Source organism: Aulonocara sp. 'chitande type north' Nkhata Bay, linkage group LG7 (assembly GCF_057382095.1).
Source record: "Aulonocara sp. 'chitande type north' Nkhata Bay isolate Kocher_YH1m ecotype deep benthic linkage group LG7, A_spYH_male_GT1.1, whole genome shotgun sequence".
Taxonomy (NCBI): Eukaryota; Metazoa; Chordata; class Actinopteri; order Cichliformes; family Cichlidae; genus Aulonocara; species Aulonocara sp. 'chitande type north' Nkhata Bay.
In genome coordinates, this window is record NC_141350.1 from 27,860,182 (window position 1) to 27,872,254 (window position 12,073).

Below are 12,073 nucleotides of genomic sequence, written 5' to 3' on the forward strand. Positions count from 1 at the left end.
GGGGTTGAAAACTTTTAAATATTACTCTTTCTGCGTCACAAAATAAACTTTTAAGTTATTTTCAAGCGAGAATGTAGCTGTGTAAACTTCAAATATTTGCTCGATTTATCAAGATATCATATATTTCCAAACGCGCTCCAACGTTTTCGGAGACGTCTGTGACCTGCCAGCTCCAAAGAAAACAGCGAGGTCGAGGATCATTAGAGCCGGCGAGAACAGCGGACTCCCGGCACATTGTTTTCAACCCCCCCGTGGTCTTTTCACTACTCAGGTTAAACAAACCCCAAACCCCAGCAGCTGTCTATTGTACTAAAATAAAAATAAAGGCGTTCTAACATCTCACCTGCTTGTTTTTATTAAGACATACATGTACACTATTTTTATTAATAGAGATTTCGCTACTGAGGTTAAACATGATATATAAGTAACTTAGATCACTTCTAAATGTTAATGTTTGGTTTATTTCAGTGTTTTATTTGTTCCTGAGTAAATCGGTTTGTCTGTGATTAAAGTTAAGCTTCATAACATATTACTCACAGTTAAATTAAGAGGGGACAGCAGTAAAAACTCCGGACCTGTGACATCATCATGTACGCTGGTGTTCCAGTTGTACAAATCACGAGTCCGTGCTCGTGTTCTCGGCAAGTCCGTACTCCCGTGCGGTCCAGGCAAGTCCGGTCTCGCCGAGAACGCGAGTACATACTTCCGTACTTAGAATTGAGAAAGGGCCCAGATTCCTTCCCCCACCAGCGAGATAATGTTCCGATACCCAGCCTCGATAGCCAGGGACTGGACCCCCAGTTTCCAACGATGATGGCAGCTACTTAGTTTTAATATTTCTCTTTCTGAGTCACAAAATAAACTTTTAAGATATTTTCAGGCAAGAAGGTAGCTGTGTAAACTTCAAATATCTGCTCGATTTATCAAGACATCACATATTTACAAAAGTGCTCTGACGTTTTCTAGGGCTGCTCGATTATGGCAAAAATGATAATCACCATTATTTTCAATGAAATTGAGATCACGATTATTTCACGATATTTATTTAACAATAACAATGCATTGAATAATTGCTTTAAAGATTGTCAAAAAATAATATAAAACAATGTGCAAATTCTGATAACCGTCCAAATGTTTGCAATATAAAAAATAAATAAAAAGATGTAAACATTAATGTTTAGTGAACTTCAAACTACTGCATAATATTTATGCATACAAATAACCAAACATCAAGGCAAGCTGTGTAGCCACACAATGCACAATTGCATCAAACTGACATTGAGGTATGTCAACTAAAGTTGCTGCCTGAACAAAAATAAAATTAAACACTGAAAGTAGTACCTTTTATAAGAAATAAATAAAAACTAGTAGGCCCGAGTCCCATACAATCTCAAAATGGCTCAACAAAACATGGTTCCTGCAACCTTTCAAAGGTTTTTAGCCAAAAACACCAGCCTATTGACATGATCAGGCTTCAGGGATGCACGCAGGCAGTTGACAACATTTCCACCAGTGCTAAAGACCCTTTCTGATGAGGCACTTGTGGCTGGGATGCAAAGATATTTCTTTGCCAGGATGGAGAGTCGTGGGAAGAGGTTCTGTGATAGCTTCCACCACCCCAGTGGGTCTTCCTCTGTGTCCAGGGTCCCTGCCTGGAGGTAGGCCTGAAGCTCAAAAGCTATGGCCTGGTCCAGTTGAAGAACATGTTCTGCACCTGGAGCTGTGCTGTGAGGGGCCTTAAAGAAGCTGCTTAGGCCCTTTTTCCTCTTCTTTTGGTTTTATGCACCATTATCAGCAACCTCCGTGTTACCAACGGGTGTCCCCATCACTATAGCCTCCTTTAATGGGACAAATATAAAATGACAGCAACACAGAATGAGGAACCAGTTTTATCTGTCTCGGGTTTGGCATTCTAAAATACAATCCTTAAATAATTACTATAAATAATGATAGATAGATGGATAGATAGATGGATAGATATATGTTTAGTATCTTTATAAATACCATGATGGACTTCATTTCCATTGTCAGTCTGGCTTTTATTGTCTCTTGGCTGACCTCGCTTACATACAGTGGGGCAAAAAAGTATTTAATCAGCCACCGATTGTGCAAGTTCCCCCACTTAAAATGATGACAGAGGTCAGTAATTTGCACCAGAGGTACACTTCAACTGTGAGAGACAGAATGTGAAAAAAAATCCATGAATTCACATGGTAGGATTTGTAAAGAATTTATTCGTAAATCAGGGTGGAAAATAAGTATTTGGTCACCTCAAACAAGGAAAATCACAGACCTGTAATGTCTTCTGTAAGAAGCTTTTCTGTCCCCTACCTGTATGAATGGCACCTGTTTGAACTCATCATCTGTATAAAAGACACCTGTCCACAGCCTCAAACAGTCAGACTCCAAACTCCGCCATGGCCAAGACCAAAGAGCTTTCGAAGGACACCAGGAAAAGTATTGTAGACCTGCACCAGACTGGGAAGAGTGAATCTACAATAGGCAAGCAGCTTGGTGTGAAAAAATCAACTGTGGGAGCAATCATCAGAAAATGGAAGACATACAAGACCACTGATAATCTCCCTCGATCTGGGGCTCCACGCAAGATCTCATCCCGTGGGGTCAAAATGATCATGAGAACGGTGAGCAAAGATCCCAGAACCACACGGGGGGACCTGGTGAATGACCTGCAGAGAGCTGGGACCAAAGTAACAAAGGTCACCATCAGTAACACACTACAACGGCAGGGAATCAAATCCCGCAGTGCCAGACGTGTTCCGCTGCTGAAGCCAGTGCATGTCCAGGCCCGTCTGAAGTTTGCCAGAGAGCACATGGATGATACAGCAGAGGATTGGGAGAATGTCATGTGGTCAGATGAAACCAAAGTAGAACTTTTTGGTATAAACTCAACTCGTCGTGTTTGGAGGAAGACGAATACTGAGTTGCATCCCAAGAACACCATACCTACTGTGAAGCATGGGGGTGGAAACATCATGCTATGGGGCTGTTTTTCTGCCAAGGGGACAGGACGACTGATCCGTGTTAAGGACAGAATGAATGGGGCCATGTATCGTGAGATTTTGAGCCAAAACCTCCTTCCATCAGTGAGAACTTTGAAGATGAAACGAGGCTGGGTCTTCCAACATGACAATGATCCAAAACACACCGCCCGGGCAACAAAGGAGTGGCTCCGTAAGAAGCATTTGAAAGTCCTGGAGTGGCCTAGCCAGTCTCCAGACCTCAACCCCATAGAAAATCTGTGGCGGGAGTTGAAAGTCCGTGTTGCTCGGCGACAGCCCCAAAACATCACTGCTCTCGAGAAGATCTGCATGGAGGAATGGGCCAAAATACCAGCTACTGTGTGTGCAAACCTGGTAAAGACCTATAGTAAACGTTTGACCTCTGTTATTGCCAACAAAGGTTATGTTACAAAGTATTGAGTTGTATTTTTGTTATTGACCAAATACTTATTTTCCACCCTGATTTACGAATAAATTCTTTACAAATCCTACCATGTGGATTCATGGATTTCTTTTTTCACATTCTGTCTCTCACAGTTGAAGCGTACCTCTGGTGCAAATTACTGACCTCTGTCATCATTTTAGGTGGGGGAACTTGCACAATCGGTGGCTGACTAAATACTTTTTTGCCCCACTGTATCTCAGTTTGAACCTTGGGTCCAGGACAGTGGCCATGTCAAGCAACTCTTGTGTTGGTGAGTCACCATACTTTTCATTTAGGTACTCCAGTATTCTCCTCTTGATGCATTTTGAGAGGTCTGTGTCATCATCTTGCTCAGCCAAGACTGAGTTGTTAAATAGGTGGAGTGTTGGTTTTATTAAAGACACACTCACATATTTCTCTTCAGAAAGTGCATCAGTGAATTCAACCAGAGGTCCCAAGGTCTTGTTGATGGCCTCAAGGACATCAATGTCCTGCCATGAGGGGATGAGGTGCCTGGTTCCTTTGTCTTGGGAGAGGACATGGGCAATGACCTTCTGCTGCTCAAGGACTCTGGAAACCATGGCCTGCCTAGATCCCCATCTGGTTGGACATTCAGTCTTTAAGGAGTGGTCTGGCAGTTTGAGGTCTATCTGTGCCTTTTTCAGCTCTCTCTTTTTTTTCCAACTGAATGAAAAGGTGCTGACCACTTTTTTGCAGACCCCCACTGCACGCTCAATCCTGTGATCTTTCATGGCTCTTTCTATAAGAACATAAAAAATATAAACAAGCATTATCAGGATGATGACTGTCATTTCCTTGAGTGTGAATGAATAAGAAAAAGTGATGGTAGCTTATTTATGTGTTTGTATAATTCATAGAAAATGTGTTTGACTGTGAGAATGAATAAAAGTATCTCTGAATTTAAATTGTTTTTCATTTATTATATTCATTCGAAGCATTATGTTGTATACTTATTGAAAGAAAATCACATTATGCATCATATTCAGTAGGAATTAGGCCTACTCACCTATGGCCAAATGTAATCTGTGCCCAAAGCACTGGAGCCTCATCCAGCCATTCAGTTCTGCAGCCAGTATGACATTTGCAGCGTTGTCTGTGGTTATACAGACGAGTTTACTCTCCTCCAGATCCCACGTAGCCAGTGCTTGTTTCAGACCTGCAGCTATGTTCTGTCCTGTGTGGTCTTCTGGGAAAAAGGATGTCTGGAGACATTTCGTTTTCATGTTGAAATCCATGTCAATGAAATGTACTGTGAGGCTCAAATACGGCTCCATGGTGCGGCTTGACCACAAGTCCGTTGTGGTGGCAAAATATTGGGCTGTAGGCACTTCCTTTGCGACACCATCATGACACTCGTCATATAAAGCGGGAATCGCCACTCGACTAAAATAGTGACGAGATGGCAAGTTATACCATTTGTCCAAAGTGTTGATTAGTTTCTTAAAGCCGGGGGTGTCCACTGTGTTAATTGAGCATTGGTCTTTGGCGAGGAAAAACGTTACCGTGTTTGTTATCTCCTTGTGTCTCTGGGAGCTGGTGGGATATTTAGTCGCGTTGTACATGGTAGCGTGAATGGAGGTCTGTGAGGATGAAGCATGTGTTGTTGAGGGTTTTTCTCTATGCTCCTTCATTGTTTGATCGTATGTCACTTTGTGAGCGGTCTTCAAATGATTGAATAAATTTGTAGTGTTGCCCTGTGGTGCAGCTACAACACCGTAGCAAAGTTTACACACTATATCGACTTGATCCACATCGGACTCCGCGAACCCATAATGTTTCCACACCACTGAAGTAGTTTTACCTCGCTTTTCAACCAACGGCATTCTTTCTTTAGCAGCCATTATCCTCTCCAAATAACGTCTGCTTAGCTCTCCTCAGATACTCTTAATTGATGTGACACGTGTTCGAAACGCAGAGAGGTGCGCTCGATTTGCCACCTCGCAAGAGTAAAGCACGCCCTCGTGCTTTACTCTTGCGAGGTGCTAATAATCGGCTCAGTCATTTTTAATGATCGTTGAAAGCTCAGATCGTAATCGTGATTAAAATTCGATTAATTGAGCAGCCCTAACGTTTTCTGATTAAACAGAAATGTGAGATGGTCGAGAATTTGTCCTGTTATATTTGAGGGAGCAAGGAGCAGACGGCTGAGTTTATTAAACTCCACCGAGACAATCTACAAATTTCATTAAAAGTTTAATAAACTATTATTTTGTCTTTATTTTTAGTTAGCACATACCTTAAACACTTCAAGTTGTAAGCTAATGATAGTTAAATAAGAGCAGACGCATGCTGGTGCAATAGGCTGTATGTTTTACATCCAATGGACAATGTAACAACTTGGAAACGATTCCGTGTGTTCCCTAATAATCCACCCTGGATGACACACGGAGTTCAACAACTTATTCGAACGAGGAACAACGCTTTCAAATCCGGGGACCAGGAGGCATACAGTGCTGCCAGGGCCAACCTGAGAAGAGGCATCAAGACTGCCAAGCAGCAGCACAGGAGGCGTATCGAGGCCAGGTTTGAGAACAACACAAACCCAAGGCAGGTCTGGGAGGGCATCAGGGCTATCACGGACTACAAAAGAAGAACACCATCACCCTCAGCCGACAGTTCTACTCTGGCTGAGGATCTAAATCTCTTTTATGCCCGTTTTGACAGGGAGAACACCGACCCTGTCCTGTCCCCTCTCCCCTCAACCGACCCTGCTCCGGTCCTGAGCACTCATGAGCTGAGGCGTGTGTTCCGGAGCATTAACACCAGGAAGGCGGCCGGGCCGGATGGAGTGCTGGGCCGGGTGCTAAAAGACTGTGCTGCGGACCTGGCGGACGTCTTCACCTCTATATATAACACCTCGTTGTCCTGTTCACTGGTACCATCCTGTTTCAAAGCAGCAACCATCGTTCCCATCCCAAAACAGTCAAATGTCACATGTCTGAACGATTTCAGACCTGTGGCACTCACCCCCATTCCCGCCAAATGCCTGGAGAGACTGGTCATTAAACACATCAGAGCTGCTTTTCCACCATCCCTGGACTCGCACCAGTTTGCATACAGGGAGAACCGGTCAACCGAGGATGCGATCGCCACAGTGCTGCACACATTACTGAAGCACTTGGAACACAGGAACACCTATGCACGGCTCCTCTTTGTAGACTACAGCTCGGCTTTTAATACCATCCGGCCATACAAACTCCGTCCCAAACTCCACCAACTGGGACTTAACTCCTCTCTGTGCAACTGGATTGTGGACTTCCTCACTAACCGTAGACAGAGTGTCAGAGTGGGTAAGAACACCTCTTCCACCCTTGTGGTCAACACCGGTGCCCCTCAGGGGTGTGTTCTGAGCCCTCTGCTATACACTCTCTTCACCCATGACTGTATTTCCTCCTGCGCGTCCAATCTCATTGTTAAGTTTGCAGATGACACTACAGTGCTCGGACTTATATCCAACAATGATGAGACAAACTATAGGACAGAGGTGCAACAACTAGAGTCATGGTGCCACGACAATAACTTGGTCTTAAACACCAAAAAGACCAAGGAGATCATTGTAGATTTCCGGAAGAGGGGCCATAACAACCATCTGCCTCTCTTCATTGGCAGTGAGGCGGTGGAGAGGGTGAGCAGTTTTAAATTCTTGGGGGTAACTGTGACCGAGGACCTGTCCTGGGGCAACCATATCACCTCAGTTGTACGGAAGGCCCAACAGCGCCTCTACTACCTGAGGAGACTGCGGAGCGCACACATTCCCAGATCTCTGATGTTGAACTTCTACAACTGTGCCATCAGCAGCGTTCTGACGTATGGATTTCTAGTGTGGTTCCCCAGCTGCACCAAGGCCGATCAGCAAGCACTCCAGCGGGTGGTGAAAGAAGCTGGCAGAATTATTGGAACAAGTCTGCCAGAGATCAGTAATATCTTCCCCACTCGCTGTCTGAGGAGGGTGCACAGTATCCTGCGGGACCAACATCACCCTGCGCGCCACCTTTTCCATCTGCTGCCCTCAGGGAGAAGGTACAGGTCTATACAGGCCAGAACATCCAGACTGGCCAACAGCCTGTATCCACAGGCTGTGAGGCTCCTGAACTCTCTGCCCCCCTCTCACGGACAATAACCATATCCAACTTCTTAATAGCAATGAACTGGTCTGCATTGGTGCATCATATCTTTATTCTCTTCCCCCTCCTGCCACCCCCCCCCCCCCCCCCTCTTTCTTAAATAGATAACTATCATATCTGATATCATATCTCACAGTACAATAATATTGAATGGGTTGCATTGTTGTATTTTGTCATGTTTCTCAGGTCTTTGTCTGAATTTCTACGAACATTATTGCTAAGGATTGTCTTATTGCATTGGAGTCACACTGGGTTAAATATGTACACTTGGGTTTTAAGGGGTATTTATTATTTTCTTCTTTTTTTTTGGGTTGTATGGAAGCCCCAAACGCAATTTCATTGTTCTTGACAATGACAATAAATAAATAAATACTAATACTAAAATACAATGGATGCATGATCTGATTGGTTGACTAATCACAAAAATAATCGGTGACTAGTCGACTATCAAAATAATCATTTGTGGCAGCCCTACATCCATGTACATACTGGAAATGACAGCTTCAACACGGCATTTAACCTTTCATTAGTCAACTGGCTTGATTCAAAATGCAAAAGAACCCACCCATTATTTTAGACACACTCTAGATCTTGTTCTGACATTTGGCATAGAAACTGATCATTTAACACTATTTCCTGAAAACCCTCTTTTGTCAATCCATTTCCTACTAACATTTACATTTACAATAATGGATTACACCTAGAGCTGGGCGATAGAACGATAACGATATGTATCGCGATATAACTTTTACTCGATAGAGAAATTAAGCTATCGCGATAGACCTCGCCGCTCTTGTCCTCTTAAAAAAAAAAAAAAAAAAAAAAAAAAAAGGTCAGCCAATCCAAATCAAGTAGCGCAGAGCCGAACCAATCACAGCCACAGCGTCACGTCGCGTGACTTGTTACGTACAGCACAAGTGCCAAGCCGCACGTGTGTTTGTTTGGGAAGCAGCCAGCGGGTAATGGAGCCATCGCGTAATGGAGGAAATGAGTGTGCCGACTAGAAAAATCAACCGAGCGTGACCGAAGAGAAAACAGATGATGGTTCCAACGCCGGAGAGATTGTCGAACGGAAGAGCCATAGAAGTTCCGTAGTGTGAAGGTATTTCGGCTATTTCAAGTCTGACAAAAAACAGAGTAGCGTGCACTGTAAATGTGCCGAAAGCAAGTCTGGAAATACAATAAACTGGTGAATGCGTCACATTGTGCGCCACGTTATTGTTTCGGTGAAATGAATTTCTACAATACTGTTACTGTTAATTCTACTCTCTGCAGTGTTTAAATGCTTACACATACACACAGTTACTGTCCCTCCACACATACGACTCGGTTCTGCTTCTATGCCCCAGCTTTGTTTACTTTTTCCCACCGAGGCTTCTAGACTTCTGATTGGCCAACATTTCGGCACGGTTAGGAATCTAGCACCACCTGCTGCTTTGGCATGTTCATAGCAGCGTTTTCCTTCATTTCTGCCTTTATGTGTGGACGGGATTATTTTTTAAAACGAAAACGGAAAATCTCCGTTTTCAAAAATACCCGTGTACGTGTGGACGTAGCCTCAGTGTCTGACTGGAAGCGCTAATTCGTCATTCGGCTTTTGTCAGACTAAAGTAACTGTTTGAAAAGCTCAGCTATACAACAAGGAGAGATTGAGAATTTCCTTTTAGTTCTCAGTTTATTTGATATTGACAAAAGTTAGTCAATTTTGTCTGTTCTTCTGTAAAACAAACTAAGATTTATTTTTAGAATTAATATTTTGTTTCTAAGTGGAATTGACAATTTAGTCTGTTTCGTTTGTTCTATTTTGAAACTTAAACGCTTTAGCAGCTGCCTTTTGTGTAGTTTGCAATATTTGCCTTTATTTATCTGAAAAAGTCTCATGTTCCTTAAGTACATCTACCCTGTTGAACTTATTATGGGAAATAAATATTTAAATAAAAACAAGCTGCTGATTATTTCACATTTTACTTGTGAGCAACGGCACATTTAAATCTTACAAATATAGTTATTTGGCTTATATCGTGATAGATATCGTTATCGCCTGAAATGAAAAAAACATATCGTGATATGAAAAAATCTCATATCGCCCAGCTCTAATTACACCACAATGGAATAGATTACATCACAGCAGATGTCTTTCTGAATGCGCTGTAACCAAGTTTAAGGATATAATTAATCCACTGATATCTTCTTCAATGCCTTCAATGCGGAAAAAATTGTAGAGCAGCTACCTGAAGCTACTCCCACAGAGGTTGATTATCTTGTTATTATTTTTACTTCTTCACTGCATTCAACTCTAGATATTGTAGCTCCTCTAAAAAAAGAAACCCTCACATCAGAAGTACTTGACTCCCTGGTGTAACTCACAAACACGCACCTTAAACCAGAGTACTCCTAAGCATGAGAGGAAATGGCGTCTCACCAGTAGGGCTGCAGCTAAAAATGATTTTGGTAGTTGACTAGTCTGCTAGTTTTTTTGTGATTAGTCAGTTAGTCAATGATTATTTAAATAACTCTTATCTCTGTGTCCTCTGGGAAAATATCCTGTTCTAGTTTCCAGTACCTCACCTGCTTAAGTCTGCCCACCTTAATATCACCCTGTTGTCTTGTCCCACGAAAAATTAAAATAATGACCTAGAAAATCAATTTGAAAAAAATTTATTTTTAACAATATTCAATAAGACTGTCAGAATAAAAATGAAATAAATACAAATATTAAGTAATACAAATTAAAATACTAGTAGTATTTAAACATAAAAAAATAATGTGTACATGGGAAACTTTAAAAAAAAAAATTCCGTGTACAACCATATCTTTTTTTTTTTTTACCACTCAGTGGAACAAACCACATTTAATATTGTTACCAGACTGCGTTTTGTTATCTCTTGTAACTCTCCATTGAATCTTGGGCTTCAGTGCCTTATTGTTGTGAGGACTCTACATTAAGGCAAAAGGTTGGTAAACAATTAAAATGAATATACTTCACAACACTTTAAAACGATTAAAATGCATGTTTTGTCCTGTACTATTATTCTGCTTTATTCTGTATTATTTTTGATGTAACTGCCATTTCCCATGGGCCATGCCCAAGTCAGAGTAAGGCTAAACAACACCTCAGTGCATTTGCCAGACACTTTAGAAATGCTCCGGAAAACGTAAGAATAACAAAATTGGATGCTTCTGTTAAGTGAGCCTTAATTACCACGGCATATGAAGTACATTGCACTACTTTGTGATCGATAAGCTTGTTGAACACCACACAACACCAAACAATCATTGTCAAAAATCTAACAACATAGACACAGCAGTAAAATCAGTAAACGTATAAGTGGACCTCGGCGTTGATTTTAGCTAGCAGTGTGGCTTTAATCGACAGTCTGTTACCACATGAGTCAGTTCTGTTCAAAACGCTTAACATTTCAAGCGCTCGATAATGGGCTAGACGTGCTGCAGCTACCCGAACCCACCTTACTGACTGCTTTCTCTACACCACAACGGGTCCAGGCGATGAAATTTGGCGACTATTCACCGAAAACAGTGGAGGTGAGAAGACGTTCAACTTTACGCAGACACTACTTCGCACGCGCACAGGCTGAACCAAGCTACTTCCGGTCACTATTTCAAAATAAAAGTAAAAAGTAAAACCTCACGTAAGATGACAACATTCTACCGTACGTACCTACATGCAATGTGATACGTAATATAATCTAACGTAATGAAACCAGCAGAGGTAGAGGTCCTACAGGGTATGACCGTTAGTGTTACGAATGCGTACGTGCGTAAGATATGTAAGCTAACATGGGTAAAAATTACAAATATTATTTTTGTGCAGATTTTGAGGACTCACAAATGCGTGCATCCACAAATACGAAGCAATTTAATAACATGTAAACCTATTTTATGAATGCGTTCATTAAAACCTGGATAAATAGTGATTATTTACACACAACTTATTAAGTTCAGTTTAAAAGTTCTCTTAAAAACTCTTCTTTGCATGCAAACTTCTAAAACTTCACGTAACATCCATCTCGCTCTCTTAAAAAAACCTTAAATGAGTGTGCACCAATCGCCTGATACGCACAAGTCACGTCTCACGCCCACGTGGGGTTTGGAAGCACTGCCAGCTTCGCACAAATCCACAAATATAAGCCGCGTTCAATTCCCAGTGTAAAACTGGGACATCTGGCTTTTCACTGTTCTTCTGCATTTTTTTTTTTTAATGAAGCGTTCCTTTTTTTTAAATATAAACAGAACAGCTTGTCGCCCATCTACCAGAAAACATAGTTTTAACAATTAGGCATTACACAGTAGCCTATGAAGGTTTATATATGTTTTAAATAATTTGCTGCTACATCCTGAAGTATTCAGGATTAGTCATTAAGCTAATTGTGGCTCTAACTCGGGAGGTTGAGCAGTTCAACTACTAATCAGGATTCAGTGCCTGCTCCAGTTTACCTGTCTCTAGTATCTAGATACTAACCCCA

The 12,073-nt window shown here is 41.9% G+C and overlaps 2 protein-coding genes across 2 annotated transcripts in view; both read right to left on the minus strand.

Moving 5' to 3' along the window:
* Positions 1–11,206, minus strand: part of aass (aminoadipate-semialdehyde synthase) — a 115,554-nt gene extending 104,348 nt beyond the window's left edge. The window contains exon 1 of the mRNA XM_086299781.1: positions 11,057–11,206. The gene's annotated coding sequence lies outside the window, so the exon portion shown is untranslated. The remainder of the gene's footprint in view (positions 1–11,056) is intronic.
* LOC147325320 (E3 SUMO-protein ligase ZBED1-like) lies at positions 853–5,288 on the minus strand. Its single transcript, XM_086302437.1, has 3 exons — positions 4,472–5,288; positions 3,855–4,204; positions 853–1,838 (listed from the first exon to the last, which is right to left on the minus strand). The coding sequence occupies exons 1-3, from the start codon at positions 5,286–5,288 to the stop codon at positions 1,779–1,781; spliced, it is 1,227 nt and encodes a 408-aa protein (XP_086158563.1). The 3' UTR covers positions 853–1,778.
* Positions 11,207–12,073: the final 867 nt, after the last annotated feature.

Bases quoted from the DNA above. Each gene is read 5' to 3' on its own strand.
- LOC147325320 (XM_086302437.1), bottom strand. From the start codon at position 5,288: ATGCCGTTGGTTGAAAAGCGAGGTAAAACTACTTCAGTGGTGTGGAAA. The intron at 4,205-4,471 runs GTGAGTAGGCCT...ATGTTCTTATAG, and splicing joins CAGATTACATTTGGCCATAG to AAAGAGCCATGAAAGATCAC. The intron at 1,839-3,854 runs GTGAGTGTGTCT...GTCCCATTAAAG, and splicing joins CACTTTCTGAAGAGAAATAT to GAGGCTATAGTGATGGGGAC.